This window comes from Mustela putorius, unplaced genomic scaffold, assembly GCF_011764305.1.
Source record: "Mustela putorius furo isolate JIRA1106 unplaced genomic scaffold, ASM1176430v1.1 tig00000785_pilon_pilon_pilon, whole genome shotgun sequence".
NCBI classification, from domain to species: domain Eukaryota; kingdom Metazoa; phylum Chordata; class Mammalia; order Carnivora; family Mustelidae; genus Mustela; species Mustela putorius.
Window position 1 is genome coordinate 11,533,675 of NW_025421480.1, and position 17,595 is coordinate 11,551,269.

The following is a 17,595-nucleotide window of genomic DNA, read 5'->3' on the forward strand; positions in this document are numbered from 1 at the left end:
ATGCTATGGTTTTAGAAAGACTGAGTTCCCATCAGTACTTCTAACTCCCGTTCCTGCCACAGGGTCCGGTCCTCCTTTGGCTCTCCCCATCCCCCATCGGTACGTTCCCTTGTCCTTGTGAGAGCACTAGTCCCAAGGCTGAGAGTAATACTCATGGTCTCCCTTCTCCGTGACCTCTCCTAGACTTTCCTTCCCTTACTCTCGTCCAACAACTCAGCTACCTTACCCGGATGGGCTGCCTGACTGGGTCATCTTCATAGGCGGGAGAAGGTCAATGTTCTTAATTAAACTGCCTTTACTGAGTTTAATTGCTATAGCTGCCAAATTATTGCTTTCCCAGGAGCAATCCCAGTGAGTCCCTTGGGTACCCTCCCATCCGGGCCCCTCGAAGTAACTAGAATCACTATACTTTAACTCCTTTCTTTGTCTTCTGGCCCAAAGTGACCGAAACAGCCAGGTGGCAGTCACAGCTCCAGGTCAGTGGAACCTTACGGTGCACCCTACCAGAGCGATCTTTCTGGAAACCAGAACCGCTTACCTAACACAGTCCAAAGCTTCCGAGACAAAAAGCACAAATTCCTCGTGGGTCATGGGCTGTAATTGTGAAAGGTGCCACCTTTCCATCCCTTGGTTCTGGGGTTCATTCTTTCTAGCTGTTAAGGATTAAGTGCCATACAGAGGTCATTAGCTCAAAGCATAGTACAACATGGAGGACGGTACCACAACTCTGCAAAGTGTTGTACCCTCGCTTTGCCTGAACTGAGTTCCAAAAGGCTTGTTCACTACATTATTGGGTCAGCTGTTTCTGGGTTCAGGCTGAGAGCGATAGACCATGGTCATGAGCCTCTTGCTGGCCCGTCTTTCACCATCCGATGGGTCTCTGGTTCTGAGGAAATGTCTAAGGTAGCACATCAATGGATGTGTGTTCTGGAACCTCTCAGATGAGGGTACTGCTCGAAGCCCTGTGGGCAGGGGAGGCAAACCCACAGATTCTGTTTACATTGGTTGTGGTCAAGTCAGCTCTCAGCACCCTCCGAGGTAGAAGGTCCGTGTAAACTTACCTGCTCCTGGATGGCTATCCGAGCAATGTTGTGAGACTGGGCTCTTGGCATCAGTCCCTACTGGTGGCCAGTTGGGCTCTCTTGGCAACAGCAATAGCTTTGGGCCAGCCAGATTTGGCTTAGATTTGGAAATTAGGTGAGGATCTATAATCTTCCATTATGGGGACCAGAGTCAACCTGCTGCTCACCAGCTATTTTTTTCTGATTATGCAAACCAAGCAATAGCCTAGGTGGCTGTTCCTCTATCCCACCCTCGGGAGGGGGACAATAGGTATCAGTTTGACTGGAATGGTCCTGGGGTATACCACCTGTCCCCATGTAATCATTACCAGCACACCTTTTCTCTCTTAAAAGGAGCTTAATGTGGAAAATAAATTATACAAATACCTGTCCCTTAGGAACGCCATGATCTATTAGCCGGCATGAGTCCATGCAGAGAAGGTGACTCTGATCGCCCTTCTATCTTGTTGTCTCTTGTGAAATGTTCACCTTGTCCTCGATGATGAAGTGCTCCCACCTCGCCTCTGCAATTCGGGGATTTGGGTCATCTCTGCTAAGGCAGCCCACTTATCCAGCATCTTTCCCCTACGTCACCCCTAGACCCAAGGATAGTCCCTGTACCACTTCTTACTCATGTAACCTTTCTCGTTTTGTAATGAATGGGAAGTGAGTGACGCGAGTGTCCTCGGGGCTGGCCCACAGAACCAGTCAGGTGATTGGTTCTTGAGCTTTACTTAATAAAACCTTCTTTCTTTCTTTAAGGTTTTATTTATTTGAGGCAGAGAGAGCGTATGAGCGGGGGCGGGGAGGGTGAGGATCAAAGGCAGAAGCAGACGCCCCGCTGAGCAGGGAGGCCGAACAGGATTCAATCCCGGGACTCCAGAATCATGATCTGAGCCACCCAGGTGCCCTAATAAAACTCTGTAATATTCCCTTTTTCCTGGCTCTTCTGACACCTCCTCTCCGCTACACGAGGAAGTCTGCTTTTTCCACTTTGCTTATCGTTGAGACAAGGCTTCAAAGACCCATCCAAATAAACAAGGGGATTGGGACAAGCTCCAGACGTTCTTGCTAAAACTAAATGCTGATTTCTGTAGGAGTATCCCCACATCAGTGACTTCTCCCCACGGAGCTTTCTGCTTCCCCCTCCACGCCTGCCCCCCAACATATTCAGGATGCACACATGTTTCCACAGTTCCTGCCAGTGCCCATCAGCCAAGCCCTACAACATCTTTGGCTAGGACCCCGTTTCTCTCTGGATGGGGACTTCTTTCCAGTGTGGCCTGTGCTAGCACTTTCCCTGGATATCGGTAGGGGCAACAGGTGGTCTTGAGAACAAGCCATGGAGAAGGAGGTTTTCCCTGGGCAGGAGCATTCACAAGGGATTCGAAGCATCCAGAACTTTCATCCACTGAGACAGCTCTATTCCAGGACGCCGGGTCCCACTCTTTCCCTATCAGGCCTTTGACCCTGACATGGAAGCCTGTGAAGGCCATGTATCTAGGATCCTTTGCAGTTCTGCTCCTCTGTGATCAGGTCCTGGGTTTGATTTTATGCAGTAGGAAGTAAGACTCTTAAACTTGTTGCGGAGGCTCTCTGGCTTTCAGAACATTCCATGAACAAGTAATTAATGGCACTGAGCCTGTCATTTTCTGTTCAAGGTCTCTCATACCTTATAATTATCATTGTTTCCAAACCGATGGACTTGCCATAGTGACTCGATCTCCTAAGGTCTTGCTCTCCACCCAATTCACCCCGATTAAACACAAGTGAAATGTGCAAAGATCCCGCATATCAGAGCTCTTGCCTTCCCTCTTATCACCAGCGAAGGGTTCTACTGATTTCAGACGGGGAGGCCAGATAACCCCGAAATCCATCCTGAGCACTTGCTTTCTAGAACCACTCGTGGAACCCATTGTTTTAGCTAGGTTTCCCTAGAAAAACAGAATCTGAAGCAGCGATCAAATCTGCCAGAGAACGCAGCCAGAGTGAGCACGAGAGGGAACCGGGGGAGGAAAGGAGAAGCAGTAGAAGGTGGGACGTTCTCACACCGGCGGCTGCGTCACGGCCGGCTGCCGGGAGCCGAGGCCGGTCACTCGGTAGGGATGTGTGCTCAGCCTCGGGGGACATCTCCAGACAGGCTCTGCTGGAAAAGCACACCTCCGAGTTGTCCACAGAAAGGGAGGACGAAGAATGAACTTACCAGCCCAGATCTCTCTCACCTGCTGTTTCCTCACTGATCGAAAGGAATTGATTCCTTAAGAGGCATCATCTAGCCCCTTCTGAGTCTAGAAGCCCATCCGCACGTGGGGCTGGCCAGCCTGTCTGTGCAGCCACACCAAGAGGGTCCTGCCTGGGGCGGGTGACTGGTCCCTTCCAGATGGCTGAACCGATCGGGCTGGCTGTGGAGGCAGCCGTGGAGCCTGGAGAAAGGCGACTCTAGCCAAGGTGTGTTCGATCCGTGCTATCAACCAGGCTATTAACATCAACAAGTGCTGGAGCTAGATAGATGGACCCTAAGGTGGGATTTTGTCTGACATACCTCTGAGATCTCAGCAGCTGGCACTTGAAAAAGGAGACACTATTGACCCGCTTTTCTTGCTCCAAACCTTCCACTGCACATGTCTGCTAGTCCGTTCATTATACCCTCAGACGGCAGTGACCATGCTCTCAGTGGCTGAGCGTCTAGTCACCATGTGTCCCCGTTCAAATCACAAGTTGGCTCTGGGTCCCACTGTGTGTGTCTATATGGCCATGCCACCCTTACTGTTTGGACTTTCAAAACCCATCATCTGTCTGGCCTGGGTTCAGTGTTATGTAACACTAAGTACACAAGGAAATGAAGACTAGAGCTGGCTGGTCCATGCAATAAACACAGTTCTGTAATGCAAAAGATTTCTCAACAAAAGGACCCTCTGTCTCTCAGTCCTTCACTGGCACTGCACAGTTCGGTTCAGAAGCCTTCTTATCACCTTTCAGGAAAAGTAGCCAAAGCTCCTAGCTCTCTTCATACGCCATGTCACTTGGGTCCCTGTGGCAGCCCACCCCAGGGAAGAAGAGAACGGACAGCTGGAATTTGGGAGACGAACAACAAATGCTTTCCCCCCAGCTGTCAGGGAGTTCCGGGGTGTCTGGAGCAGGAACAAGAACTGATAAACCTCTCTGGTCCATAGGATTTGATTCAGGTACAGCAGGACCCAGGCCCTGGTATAATAGGGTAATTGTACTTGTTTGGACTTGGCCTGAGTGGGACACTGGGAATTGATGCCAAGGAAGGTGAAACTTGCCAGACATTCTTCGATTTTTGCCAACCGATCATTTGGGCTTTGAGAGCTCCATTTTCTCCTGCGGGACTGTGAGGCCAAATTCGCATCCTGGGCACAAGATCCTCATCCTCATGTGGCCTCCAGAGACTTGAAACTCAGGGGAAGTAAGGAGAGGGGGTGGACTGGAGAGGGAGGGAGCAGAGGAAGGATGTTCAAGATGAGAAAGCAGATCACTCCCTGAGGCACGTGTTCTTTCAATGGAGAAATGAAACCTGAAGCAATTATATGGTGAGAGGATAATTTTCTTTCAGTTTCCTGATTTTTTTTTTCAAGGGTGCCGTTTCATTTGCATCATTCAGACAATTTTTTGAATTGGCTCACTTCTTGTTGTCTGAATGGACCTACATTATTGTTCTCATTCCAGGACCTCTGCGGGCGCCGACCACTCACCGTGCGCTCCAACAGCAGTGGCTCTTCGATGACCATGTTCTTAATTCCAGGTTAACTTAGCATTGCTATCACAACTGCTTACCCTCCCAAAACAGGCACAGAATTTATGGCCACTTTCTTAAGTGAGAGAGGAAACCAGAGAATCAGAGAACCTTAGAGCCAGAATAGACCTCGAGTGTGTGTGTGTGTGTGTGTGTGTGTGTGTGTATTTGGGGGAGCGGTACCCTACTGCCTCTTTTCAGAAAGAGAAGTTAAGGCATAGAACAGGCAAGTGGCTTGTCGTGGGTCACACAGCTTAGCCAAGTGACAAACCTGGACTTTTGGTGTCTAGTATGGTGCTCTTCCCATCTCAGTTTTTGTGTTTTTTTTTTTTTACTTTTCTTACTAGGTGGCTCAGACAGTTAAGACTCCTGATTTCAGCTCAGGTCATGATCTCCCCGTTGGGTAATTAAGCCCCACACCTGGCTCCCTGCTCAGTGCGGAGTCTGCTTGCCCCTCTCCCTCTGCCCCTTCCCCGCCCCTTCAAAAGTAAATTAAATAAATAAAGTCTTTTTTTTTTTTTTTTTTCCTTTAAGGGAGAGGGAAAGGCGTCTTTAAGACAAAAATATTTTTTGGAGAGTGTGGAAAGACTCCCACTTCGCCATAGTTTTCAAGTAACTCTCCAGCCCCTGCTCTAACTCAAACTGTGAGAGAATAGTTGGGGCCTGGCTGACCTCCTGGGCCATGTCAGGCCATGACAGCGCATGTCAGCATGGGTCCAAAAGGAATTTATTAATGAAGACTAATGTCAGAAGGTACATGCTGTGTGTGCCCCCTAATTGGATTTGGAAAATCTGTAATGTGAGATTAAAAAAAAAAAAAAGATTTAATTTTGTGCCTTCGTGTGACAGCCCCTGCCTAAACCGTCCATCACTCCCTGCCAGGGGCAGGTGACTGTCCAGCCTTCCTCAGGGAACGAAGTTCTCAAGACAAGCCCTCCCACACGTTGGGGTCACTTCTTGGGTGGCTTTGTTTCTCCTCTGCTTCCCACAGTTGCACACCTTCGGCGGCCACCATCCCTGGGGAAACTCGGTCTTAAGTCCCATGCACAAACGCTCCAGCCCCGCGGGGCTCCCAGGACAAGACTGCGATTGGATTTCGCGTGGCCGCCCAGCTCCCCCTGCTCCTCTCCTCTCCTGCCCGGGAATCCCCGGAGCCAATCAGAGCGTCGCGGAGCTCCCGGTTGTAGAGTCCCGAGCCCGGGACCCGCCCCTCTTTGTTGCGGTGGCCAATGGACGCGTTCAGAACATCGGCGGCCGCCCGGGTGACTCGGTTATATGTCACAGAATAACATTCGAGAATGGGACATGGAATGAGGCGACGGCTGCAGCAGCCCCAGCAGCCGCAGCAGCCCCAGCAGCCCCAGGCCCAGGCCCAGCCCCCGCAGCCGCCGCAGCAGCCCCCGCCGCCCCCGCCGCCCGGAGAAGCTCCGCGGCCATGAGGCCCCTGGCCGGCCCGAGGTAGGGTCGGGGGGCTGCGGCGCGCCCGCCTCGCGCCCCGCCCGCAGCCAGTCCCCCGGGTGCCTGGCGCTGGAACTCGGGGAGGGGTGGGGGCGGCGCCACTTGCACGGGCGCCTGGGAGCCGCAGCCGGTCCTCGCCCACCGGCTCCCGGAGGGCCTCCGGGCCGAATCGCGGCCGCCTTTGCAAGCCGAGGCTGCTGCTGCTGCGCCCTCGCGGCAGCCCGGGCGCTCACGTGCCGGTACGTTCCGGGCGCGACTGGCGCTCTGCCACATCTGGCACCAAGGAATGCGTGGAGCCTTGCGGGGACCTCCTGCTCCTTCACGCAGCACGAGCTGTCTTTCTTCTCCCAACCCGTCCACTCCGCACCTTCCGCGCTCCGTGGATCCCCCTCCGGGTGTCTGAGGGCGGGTGTGAAGCTTGGGGGCAAAATTCGAGTCGCCTTCCTCGGGAATTGCAGGGCTGCAAGCTCGTGGGCAATTGCTGGAGGGGTCTGTCGGCGCGCGGGGGGGAGCGGGGAGTGACGCGGGGCCACTCCGAGGCCCCGCCGCCGTTGGACACAGTGCGCCCCGCCTCTGGTGTCCACTTACCCGTGGTGTGTGCTGTGTCTCCACTGATTTCAGGCTCGGCCCGTAAGCGGAGCTCCAGCCGCCGCTCCCGGTTCGCGCGTCCTGCGGCAGCCAGAGGCATGGAGAAGGCCGTCCCCGCGGGGCGCTGATCCCTGTGCCGCGCCCGCGCGCACACGCCCCCCGCCGCCGCCGCCGCCGCCGCCGCCGCCGCGCGCCCCCCGCACCCCCGCCCCGCCCCGGCCCCACCATGACCGGCTCCGCGGCCGACACTCACCGCTGCCCACACCCCAAAGGCGCCAAAGGCACCCGGTCCCGGAGCAGCCACGCGCGGCCCGTGAGCCTCGCCACCAGTGGGGGCTCGGAGGAGGAGGACAAAGACGGCGGGGTGCTGTTTCACGTTAACAAGAGCGGCTTCCCCATCGACAGCCACACCTGGGAGCGCATGTGGATGCACGTGGCTAAGGTGCACCCCAAGGGGGGAGAAATGGTGGGCGCCATCAGGAACGCCACCTTCTTGGCAAAGGTCAGAGGCTTCGATGGACAGGGTCGGGTGGGCAATGATGGGAACACTTCAATCTGCATAGCAAGTAGAGGCGATGTCCATTTTCCTGGTCCGGTTCTGGACTCCCTTATGCTCCCCCATTCTTCCGGGCCGGTCCCCCTTTGCTTAATTGAGACGTTTGTCTTGGAAGACTTAGAAATGGGGGAGGGAGAGATGGAGGGCTTGCAGTCCTGGGACTGTGTGGTCTGGCGGTGCCAAGGGTTCTTTGAATCTCCAGCCAAACTCTGTTTGCTACCCCCATCACCTCCTCCAGCAAAAGCTATAAGCCACCTGGTAGCCACCAGGTAACACCAGTGTTGCCAAGAATGCTCAGAACCTCCCCCCCCACCCCCCCCACCCCCGGGGATCACACCCTCCTTTTTCTCTTTGGAGACTCTTAAGTCCTTGCCTGTCTCTCCTTTGCAAATGATTTATCAGGCTGTGAATGAATTTTGCAATCAACCAGTCAGACTTCTCAGCGTGAATCATTTCTAGACTTTTTGCCAATTCTTTTTTTCATGACAGTGACTTTCACCTCTGAAACTTGCAAAGCAGTGAACTGTCTCTTTTCTCAGCTTATCTGAGCTCCAAGAAAAAAAAGAAAAAGAAAAAAAAAAGAAGAAGAGCTTTGGCTATTGCTTAAAAGGGACTTTCCAGTGCACATGATGCATTAGTCTCCCTGGATAGAGATGGAGGCTCAGGAGCGAAACTCTTTCTACCTTGGAGAGAAGCCAGCGAGCAGACTGAGTCTGGTGGCCAAGGATATAGTTAGTAAGACGGAGGGAGGGAGATGTGTGGTGGTCACTCTATGAGACCTCAGAAAGCAAGCTGCAGAGAAATGCTACAGAGCCTGGGGGTGATGGCATAGCAGATGTTTTTCGTTGCCCCCTGGGGACACTGGTGTGGCTGAGACGACTTCTGGGCTGGTCTAGGAATGCCAGACCTGAGACCTGAAAGGCCATCTGGCTGAGTCCCTAACCTGGAGCATCTGGTGACCTGAGCATCTGAGCCCTGCAGGCCAGAGAGCTGCATGTGCCCTTGAGGGGAGTGACAGGGCCCAGAAGCTTCCTGCTGCAATCATTCAGTGCTTTATTGCAGCAGGTCACGGAGCCCTTCACTATGCCCAATGAGGACATTTCTTGCTTTGTTGCCGGCTGTGATTTACCCCTGCTGGGCTTTCCTGGAGCAGGAGAACAACGCTGGTCTCGGCTGGCAGTTCTGACTTCAGATTTTTGTCCTTCCTTGACTGAGGCGTGCTTTACTTAAGGAGGACCTGGGAGCCCTTTAGCCCTGGAAGAGAGGTGGCCACAGGGGACCAAGGCCTGTTCCTGCTGTCCTATGCTGCAAATCTAATTCAGCTCCCGACCTCTGACCCTACTGCTAAGGGTGGCTTTGGCTTTCTCCTGGTCTTGTGTATGCAGACCCCTTTTCTCCATAGGAATCAGAAAGTGTTTTTTTTGGTGGAGACTGCTCTCCCCCCTCTCAGCAGAATCCCTTCTTCTTCCCAGAGACCTCGTGGGGATGGGGAGCTCATCACCTCACAGGGCAGCTCGCCCAGAGCCTGGCCAGATTTGGGTGTTGGTGGTTGGGAAACTCTTGTCTTCAGTGGCACAGAAATTCTCCTTTTTCACCTTCAGCCCCATGTGACCACTAATTGTTGGGTTGCCCTTTGAATCAGAGCAGCGCACCCCTACCTCCTTCACTATTCATAGCTCCCTAGAATGTTACTACGACACAGCCTTCTTGGAATAAAAATCAAGGGACTGAATTCTAGTCCTGGTGGTGCTGCCTCTGGCTTTGTGGCCTCAGTCACTCACTTAATAAAAACAAACTCTGGTCTTAGTTTTCTCATCTGTAAAATGGGAATTGACAAGATTTCATATCAAGTTCCTTCCAGCTCTTCAGTCCCTTGACGATAAGACCTACGTGTCTCCAGATCTCCAATGCTGAGCTGTGTGACAACAGAGTTGACTTAGAACAAGTCCTCAGGACCGTGACCTTCCGTCATTCTGCATCTTCCTTTAGTTCTTTGTCCTCACGTAACTCCTTTCACTGTGTCTTAGTGTCACAGTTCCCAGATCAAAGCACTCTCCTCACCCTCTTTCTAGGACACTTGCTAGTTTGTCAGCAGTCAGTCCTCTAAAATAAGCACCTATGAAACACAATATTCTCAATGTTGTCTGAGTGGTTTAAAACACAGATTACTTTCCCCTGAGACCTGTACCTGATGTTTCCATTATTGTGGCTGAATGATGTGTTCTTGGGAAAAAAAAAAAAAAAAAGTTCCCTTTTATACATAGCAACCACACCGTCTTATCTTTTCGCAGCAACCTGAAGTCACAGCAGAACTCCTGCCAGGCTGGGAAAACCCCAGGCTAAACACAGACCTTGGCTTTTTGAACCTGAACTTAACATTTCTCTCTCTTACGTTGCATCATAATAGCGTGTTCTCTGACTCCATCTCCGTATCCCCTTCTCCCAGGTCCTGACCTTCCCCAACCCCTGACCCCTACCTAGGTCCTGAGACGGGAAACAGCTTCAAAACAGCTTCTGGTTCCAGGGACCACTTCTTTGAACAGTCCAAGGGCTGTTCTCACACTCAGCTGGGCAGACTTTTCCCTTTGGGTCTGTGTCTTTTCTCCTTTAGCAAGTGTCTTGCTGAGGACTTTGTATAGAAGAGGAGTGGTGGGGGCGCCTGGGTGGCAAAGCCTCTGCCTTCGGCTCAGGTCATGATCTCAGAGTCCTGGGATTGAGCCTCGCATCGGGCTCTCTGCTCAGCAGGGAGCCTGCTTCCCCCTCCCTCTCTGCCTGTCTGCCTGCCTACTTGTGATCTCTCTCTCTCTGTCAAATTAATAAATAAAATAAAATAAAAAGAGGAGTGGGGGTGGGCAATGGTAGAGCGCTGGAAGGTACAAGAACTTTAAGAGGAGGATGGAATGCTACTTCTTTGAGGCCATTTTGTGAACAGCCCTGGGAAGTTCTGCCCACAGGTTCAGGTCCCTCTACCTGGGCAGGGGCGGGAGTGGGAGGTTTGGGGCTCAGGCGTCTGGGGGTTCACCCCTTCTGCAAGCCTCCTTTTAAATGTGTGACTGCAGGCCTTGCCCCTGGTGGTTGCTGGGTCCAAGGCAGCAGCGGACTAGGTGAAGGCGGGGGCTTTTCACGGAAAGTCGGAAAAGCAGCAGAGTCAGTCGGAGGACGGTGGAGGACGAGAAAGGCGAGGCGGAGAGAGCGCCCGGCCCAGAAAAGAGAGCAGGGTGTGCTCGGAAGCCGCTCCTCCTGCTTCTCTCCCGGCTGAGCTGAACTCTCCAAGGGGCAGCCAGAATGGATTCAGCAGGAAACAGTGATCGTTTCTTAAAGACCCCACGTTTTCGTGCCTCATTCTCATGCCGGTTCTAAATTAGGGAAGGATTCCGTTTTAGAGGACTCCGCTTTGCCTGAGCAGAGAGGTGTGAGACTGCGAGTCTGCGGCCAGGGCCCCCTTCTGCCCGCTGCTAGCTCACACGGGCAGCACACTCCTGCCTCTGGAACCGTGGTCTGTCCTTCCTGCTTGGCCCAAGGTTGAGACCCCCCCAGAGCTCCATGCCAGGACACCCTCAACAGGGGCCTGGCTGCCCTTGAGGCAGAGGCCTGGGCTCCATTCTGGGCTGGTGACTGATGTTCTGTGCTGCTTCTCCGAGTTGCCTGGTGTGTCTGCGCTGGTAACTGTTTCTTCCAGAGCAGGGGCAGCAAAAGGCTTTGCTTTCTTCTCATTCTTTCTGCTTAAAGATTCCTGGCGCCCAGTGTTCTGGCTTGCCTCCTTGCTTTCTCTTCTGCCTTTCTGCTTCTCTTGCTTATGGGGATGCCATTTGCACACCTGTGTCCCCTGACATCATTTCTCCCTGCATTCTTTGGACAGGTGATTCTGTTTGCCGAGAATGGGATGAGAAGGAGCCTGACCACAGAAGCCTTGCCCGTGGTTCCTTTCCGTATTCTTGAACAATAACCTTCCTACCCAGCCCATTCCTTCCTCCTGTCCCCCACCCCCCAGGGACCCAGACCACAGGCCTATGTAGAGAGGCTGGTTTTGACCTCTTCCCTCTGGATTCCACCTCCCTCAGCTGGGCTGTGACTTGAGGGGCTGGTGGCAGGCGGCAGGTGGCAGGAACCTTGAGGGGAAGGGCCGTGGAAATCGAGGCTGGGGTTTCAGGTGAAACAGGGGAAAATAACATGAGGAGGGGCTCTTAGGGTCTGTCAAGGAGGAGAAGATAAAAAAAAGTGTGCCAAGCGCATTTTATAAAAAGGTTGTAGCAATTTATGTTCCCATTGTGCCTTTTAAGAGCATCCCTGTCAACATTAGGTGTCCACATTTCAGAACAGCTCTACTGATTGGAGGTGAAAATGGCATGTTGCAGTGGATTTACTTTGCATTTCTTTCTTTTAAGCTTTTATTTATTTATTTGTCAGAGAGAGAGAGGGAGAGGAGACAAGCAGGGGGAGTAGCAGGCAGAGGGAGAGGGGGAAGCAGGCTCCCCTCTGAGCAGGGAGCCCGATGCAGGACTCGGTCCCAGGACCCTGGGATCATGACCTGAGCCCAAGGCAGACACGGAGCCCAATGAACCACCCAGGCGCCCCTTTACTTTGCATTTCTTAAATTATCAGTGAGCTTGAAATTCTTTTTTGAATATTTATTCACTTTTTTGGTAAATTGTCTTTTCATGACTGTTTTTAAAATTACGATAAAATATCCAAAACCTAATTTTACCATTTTAACCATCTTTAAGTGTACAGTTCTGTGCATTAAGTAATTCTCACTGTTGTGTTCCATCTCCAGAAGTTTTCCTTCTTCCCTGGCTGAGACTTTGTACCTATTCAACGCTGACTCCGTCTTCTCCCACCCCTCCGTCCCTGGCAACCACCCGTGGGCTTTGTCTGTATGAATCTGATGGCTGTGGGAGCCTCAGACGGCTGGCCCCTCTTCTCCACTGTTCCGCTTTCTACGGTTTCTGCCATCCATGGTTCCCAGCTCTCTGGAAGCAGGCGATCCTCTTTCTGACGTTTGGTCAGAAGGTCAACAGTAACCTAACGCCAGGTCACGATGCCTTACGTCATTTCCCTCGGTTCGTCTCATTATGTAGGCATTTCATCACCTCCTATCTCAAGAAGGGTGAATAGACTACAATTAGAGATTTTGAGAAAGATCATATTCACATAATTTTTATTACAGAATGTTGTTATATCTGTCCTATTTTACTGATTGTCTTAATCTCCTTACCAGGCCTAATTTATAAATGAAACTTTATCATAGGTATATGTATGCATGGGGAAAAAAAAACCAGTATATTTAGGGCTTGGCACTATCTGCAGATTCAGGCATCTGTGGGGGGGGGTCTCAGAATGTATACCCCGCGGGTAAAGGCATACGATGGTGAAAGAGGTATCCTATACTATTTGTCCCTTTGTGTTTTGCTTATTTCACTAAGTATGTCCTCAAGGTTTATCACATTGTAGCTTGTGTCAAGGTTCATCATGTAGCTTGTGTCAAAATGTCCTTTTTTTAAATTTCATTTTTATTTTATTTTATTTTTTTGGAGATTTTATTTATTTGTCAGAGAGAGAGAGTGTACACACAAGCAGGGAGACTGGCAGGCAGAGGCAGCGAGAGAAGCAGGCTCCCTGCCAAGCAAGGAGCCCGATGCGGGACTCGATCCCAGGACTCTGGGATCATGACCTGAGCTGTAGGCAGTGGCTTAACCAACTGAGCCACCCAGGGGTCCCTCAAAATGTCCTTTCTTAATGCCAAATAATATTCTATTGTATGTATTTACCATATTTTAAAAAATAAGCTATGCCCAACATGGGGCTCAAACCCTTGACCCTCGAGATCAAGAGTCCCACGCTCTACTGACTGAGCCGGCCAGGTGCCCCTGTACCACATTTTGTTTATCCATTCAGCTGTCAAAGGACATTTGGGTTGCTTCTACCTTTCGGGACATTTTTTTTTTCATTAAAGACCAAAGAGTTTTCTTTTATTTTTTATTATTTTAAGTAACCTCTACATTCCATGTGGGGCTTGAACTCATGATCACGAGATCAAGAGTTGCATCCTGTACTGATGCGCCCGCCAGGGGCCCCTGAAGAGTTTTCTTAAAACTTTGAATGAACTTGTCATGAATGAAGGATATTAGCTCCTGGTCAAGACGTGTCTGAAGGGGGAAATGACTGTGTTCTCCTCCTCCACTGGGGTGAGAAGGCATCTTTGCGATGTTCCACGTGGAGTGTGCAGAGACTCGGGCCCTGCTGACTTTATCTTCTAGTTCCAGGAAAGTGCAGACCGTCCAGGCTTCCCCAGGCTAGATCCCGAAAACACATCAGTAATGAAGGCTAACATAGCCAGCCCTTCCAGAATACCAAGCGCCAATGCCAAGTTGCCGGCTTTGTACATTAGGTCCTACAATCCTCACAACCCGCCCCGACGGTTTGAAGTAGGTGATAGTTTCCTATTTTATCAAGGAAGAAATGGGCTTAGAGAAGTCATGGAGCTCGACAGCGTCCGCAGCGAGTAGGTGATAGACCAGGGACTCGGATCTTGTGTCTGTCTCATAATTAGCAGCCAAGGAGCCCGCCTGGTTTGTACAGTGCATTGTCCTTTGGGGGCACTGGCGGCCTAAGGTGCTAGTTGGGAGCCGGCTGCCAGCCGGAGCCCCGGCCAGCCATCCCAGACAGCAGGGTGAGTTGTAGCCTGATGACATCAGCCCTCAGCTGTCTCGGCTCGTCTCTCCCTCGCAGCCCTGCTCCCCAGCTGGGGCTGGTGGAATGTGGCCACAGCTCCCGCACGCGCTCAGCCGGGTCTGAGGTAACCAGGCAGCTGTTTTTAAAAGCCTCTGGGCGCCACCGGGCTGCTATTCTGAGGACCAGCTGCTGCCTGTTTCCCACCCCACCATCTGGGTCTTGTGGGCTCTGTTGGGCTTTGGGGGAGTTGAAATAATTTGGTGGTTGGTCCCCACAGCCACCTCTGAACCAAGTCCCTTGGCTCTGGCAGGGATCTGGCCAAGGGACACCCCTCTGAGGATCCGTTAGGTGATTGGTGATTCTTTGGGGTTATTTCCACATGCTTTTACCATCTTTTGTATTAAATAGAATCAAATAGCACTTTATGTGCAGAAATGCTGTCTCATTCCCCTCCATCCTTCCTCCATCTCCGTGTTCCCTCGTCCCTGGCCTAGAGCTTGGAACACAGCAGGTGCTAAAGAAATGTTTTGTCACATCTCCCCTTCTCTCCTCACTTCTCCGTGACATCTCTGGCACATCCTGATGCAGAATTCCAGGTATGGGTAGATCCGTGGATGTTACTGCAAAAGCAAGGACAAGATTGATGCTTCTAGTGTTTGTAAGGAAATATTTCATAATACATAGTACATTTCCTCAGTGTGCACGCGCACCTGCGCACGGGGCAGGGTCACGTGAGCCAATGGTCCCATTGGAACCTTTTGCTCCCCAAAATTACTCTCCAAGACAGAAATGTGATTTGTGTTGTAAACAAAGTGTAGTTTGCAGAACAGCTGTGTGTGTGTGTGTGTGTGTGTGTGTACACACCCCCTCACATTCACACACAGACACACACACACACTCAGCACCTTGGCTGTGAAGTGGGATGTGTGATTAGTTTCCTTTCTGCTGAAGGGGCAGTTGCTGCGAGGTAGAAAGTTGCAAAGCCGAGAGAAAAGAGAAGCCCGAGAGGGAGCGAATGTCAGGTGGCATTTTTAGTAAATGCAGCTAAACTTGTGGAAGGTGTGGAAGGTGTGGAAGTAGGGCAGGGGCCCGCCACAGGCCCCGGGGCAGCGCACCCTCCCACGTCACTGCAGCCCGAGCCTGGAGAGCAGGGGGAGAGCCAGAGCACGCCCTTCGGGGGTGTCTGTCCCTGGGGCCCAGCCAGGCGGCCCAGAACTGTCCCCAAGTCTCTCCAACCAGCAGCTTCACCGTCGTCAGCTAAGCACTAAATCCCCAGAGCCTCCCTTTCCCTGTTTTCTCGAGGATGAACTAATCGGCCCTGCGGCCCCTTCTGCTCCTCCCTAAGTGGCTTACGCCTGGAGGAGCTTCCCCTTTCCTTCAGGGCAGCAGCTCTCCTAGAGCCCCAGGCTCACGGGGACAGAGTGTCTCTGTCATCCCCAGCCCTGCCCCGCCGGAGGCTAAGCTTCAGGGACCAAGACGCACACAGGAGGAGGAAATGCCATCCCTTGCTTCCCAGGAAGAGACGGGCTGGGGGAGAAGCCCCTGCTTGTGCTCGCTCTTGGCCTCATTGGCCGCTCAGAGCTGCCTGGTGTCTCAGAGGGACCGTGCTTCGTGCTCAGTCATAGACACTCGGTGGATGCTGACCAAGGGGCAGGCGAGGAAAAGAGGTGCCTGGGCAGCTGTGAGGGGTAAAAGGGTAGGATGGCTCGTGAGTCAGACGGGCTGCCCTTACCTGGGGAGAGTCACGGCCAGAGGGGGGGTCTTTGCTAATCCACTGGGCCAGACTCGGGGAGGGGCCGCGATGGACATGGTGTTGAGGACCGAAGGCATGTGTGGCACCAGGTTGCATTCCTTCAGGGCACCATAGGTCTCATCGCTTCTCGGCCTTTTGGCTAAGGTCAAGTGCAGGGCACCAGAGGTCTTGCATTGGTGGTGTCCCGGAGTTTAAAGGTTCATACCAGCCATGCAGCAGAAGGTGCAGCCGTGCAGTGAAAATGTGAGGGTGACTGGGGCGTGCCTGTGAACACCCTGGGCCAGGCAGAGTGGGGGACACTACAGACAGGGTCCTTGGCTCAAGGAGACGAGGCTGAGGCCCCCGTGGGGAGGCAGGCTGCGTTCACATTCACAAAACACAGAGGGCCCTAGAGAGTCGTGGTGCCCTAGGGCAGAATATGCGGAGCGGAGCTCCAGCGAGGGACCCCGTGGTCTGGGGAGACCTTGTGCCGGCGGCCGTCTGCTGTGCTTCCCTCCCCATGGCTGCCCGCAGACACTGGACCCGCTGCATCTCCTCGATAAAGACTTCTCTCTCTACTGCTTTGCAGCCTTCAGTGCCGCAGGTTCCGAACTACAGGCTGTCGATGACGATCCCAGACTGGCTTCAGGCAATCCAGACCTACATGAAGACACTACAGTATCCTTCCAACCAGGGTCTGGGCGGACCCCGTGGGGACGGGCGCGGTGACCTCGAGCCTCCTGGCAGGTCTGTCCCTGGCTGGTCAGCAAATGCTCCCTAAGGTTGGTGAGGCCGGACATAGAGGGGTGCCCCCGTGTGAGTCTGGAAGGCATGATCATGGGGGAATGTACTTGCCATGATCAGACCTTTACCCTGTTAGGCAGGTGCGGGCTGGGAGGGCAAGGCACGGTGAGGCAGCAGTGGCCGCCCGGGTCCCTCTCCCTTTCTCCCCCTGCCTCTCCCTTCCTTCGTCATCGTCTTTGTTTCCCTCTGCCTCTTTTCCTCTGCTGTCCGTCCCTCGTCCCTTCTGGGCTTTTTTTCTGCTCTTTTTCTTTCCTTTCTGACTTTTCTGCCTCTAGCGTGACTGCTCATGGTCTGTACGAGACCCACATGGCATTCATTGCCTTTGGCTTCTCAGGAGGCCCAGACCAGCAGCCTCGCTCCCGTCTGCAGGAAGAAATGGAGCCCTGGGATGGGGGTCCTCTCCCCTCATGTGAACTTGGAGACGTACAGAGGAGCCCTGCAGGGGCAGGCGGAATTCAGACCAGTCTGACTCTGGTCCTTCTCTCTGCCCGTGGCCTTGGCTTGCTGGTAGCCAGGGTTAGTTAGATCTGTTCTGTGGCCCTGCTCCAGCAACACTGTAAGAACAAAGAGCAGAGGTGGCTGGTTCATAGGCCACTGCGGGTATTGTTTTCAGGGCTAGGAATTTTTCAGGCTAGGAATGTGAGCTGGGCTGTCAGAGGGGTCTGTGAGAGGGAGAGACCGTTTGCCTGCGTCCGTGAACATCACAGCACTAAGCCAGCATCAGATGCCCTACAGAGGCCACTCTTGGCACCCTAACCCCTAGCACGTTGTCCAAGAGGTCAGTTCTCTGCTGATCTCTGTCCTTTGTCCCCAAAGACATAGAATTCAGCAGAAAGGATTTCATGGGGCACTGCACACTTGTCCCGCATGCCCCAGAAGAGGCTGTGCTATATGCAGGAATCTTTCCTGTGGATTTTTGTGTCCTCACTGAAGGGAGGGGCATACCAGAGGGGAGTAACACCAGTCG

At 52.9% G+C, this 17,595-nt stretch overlaps 1 protein-coding gene across 8 annotated transcripts in view; it reads left to right on the forward strand.

Moving 5' to 3' along the window:
* Positions 1–6,046: 6,046 nt before the first annotated feature.
* The window catches only part of VASH2 (vasohibin 2), a 39,351-nt gene continuing 27,802 nt past the window's right edge, over positions 6,047–17,595 (forward strand). For 6 of the 8 annotated variants that reach the window (XM_045084726.1, XM_045084728.1, XM_045084729.1 and 3 more), the window contains exons 1-3: positions 6,047–6,276; positions 6,898–7,366; positions 16,414–16,502. In XM_045084726.1, the coding sequence (XP_044940661.1) occupies positions 7,091–7,366; positions 16,414–16,502 (365 nt within the window). In that variant the 5' untranslated portion in view covers positions 6,047–6,276; positions 6,898–7,090. The other 2 variants (XM_045084731.1, XM_004778962.2) reach the window with 2 other exon arrangements.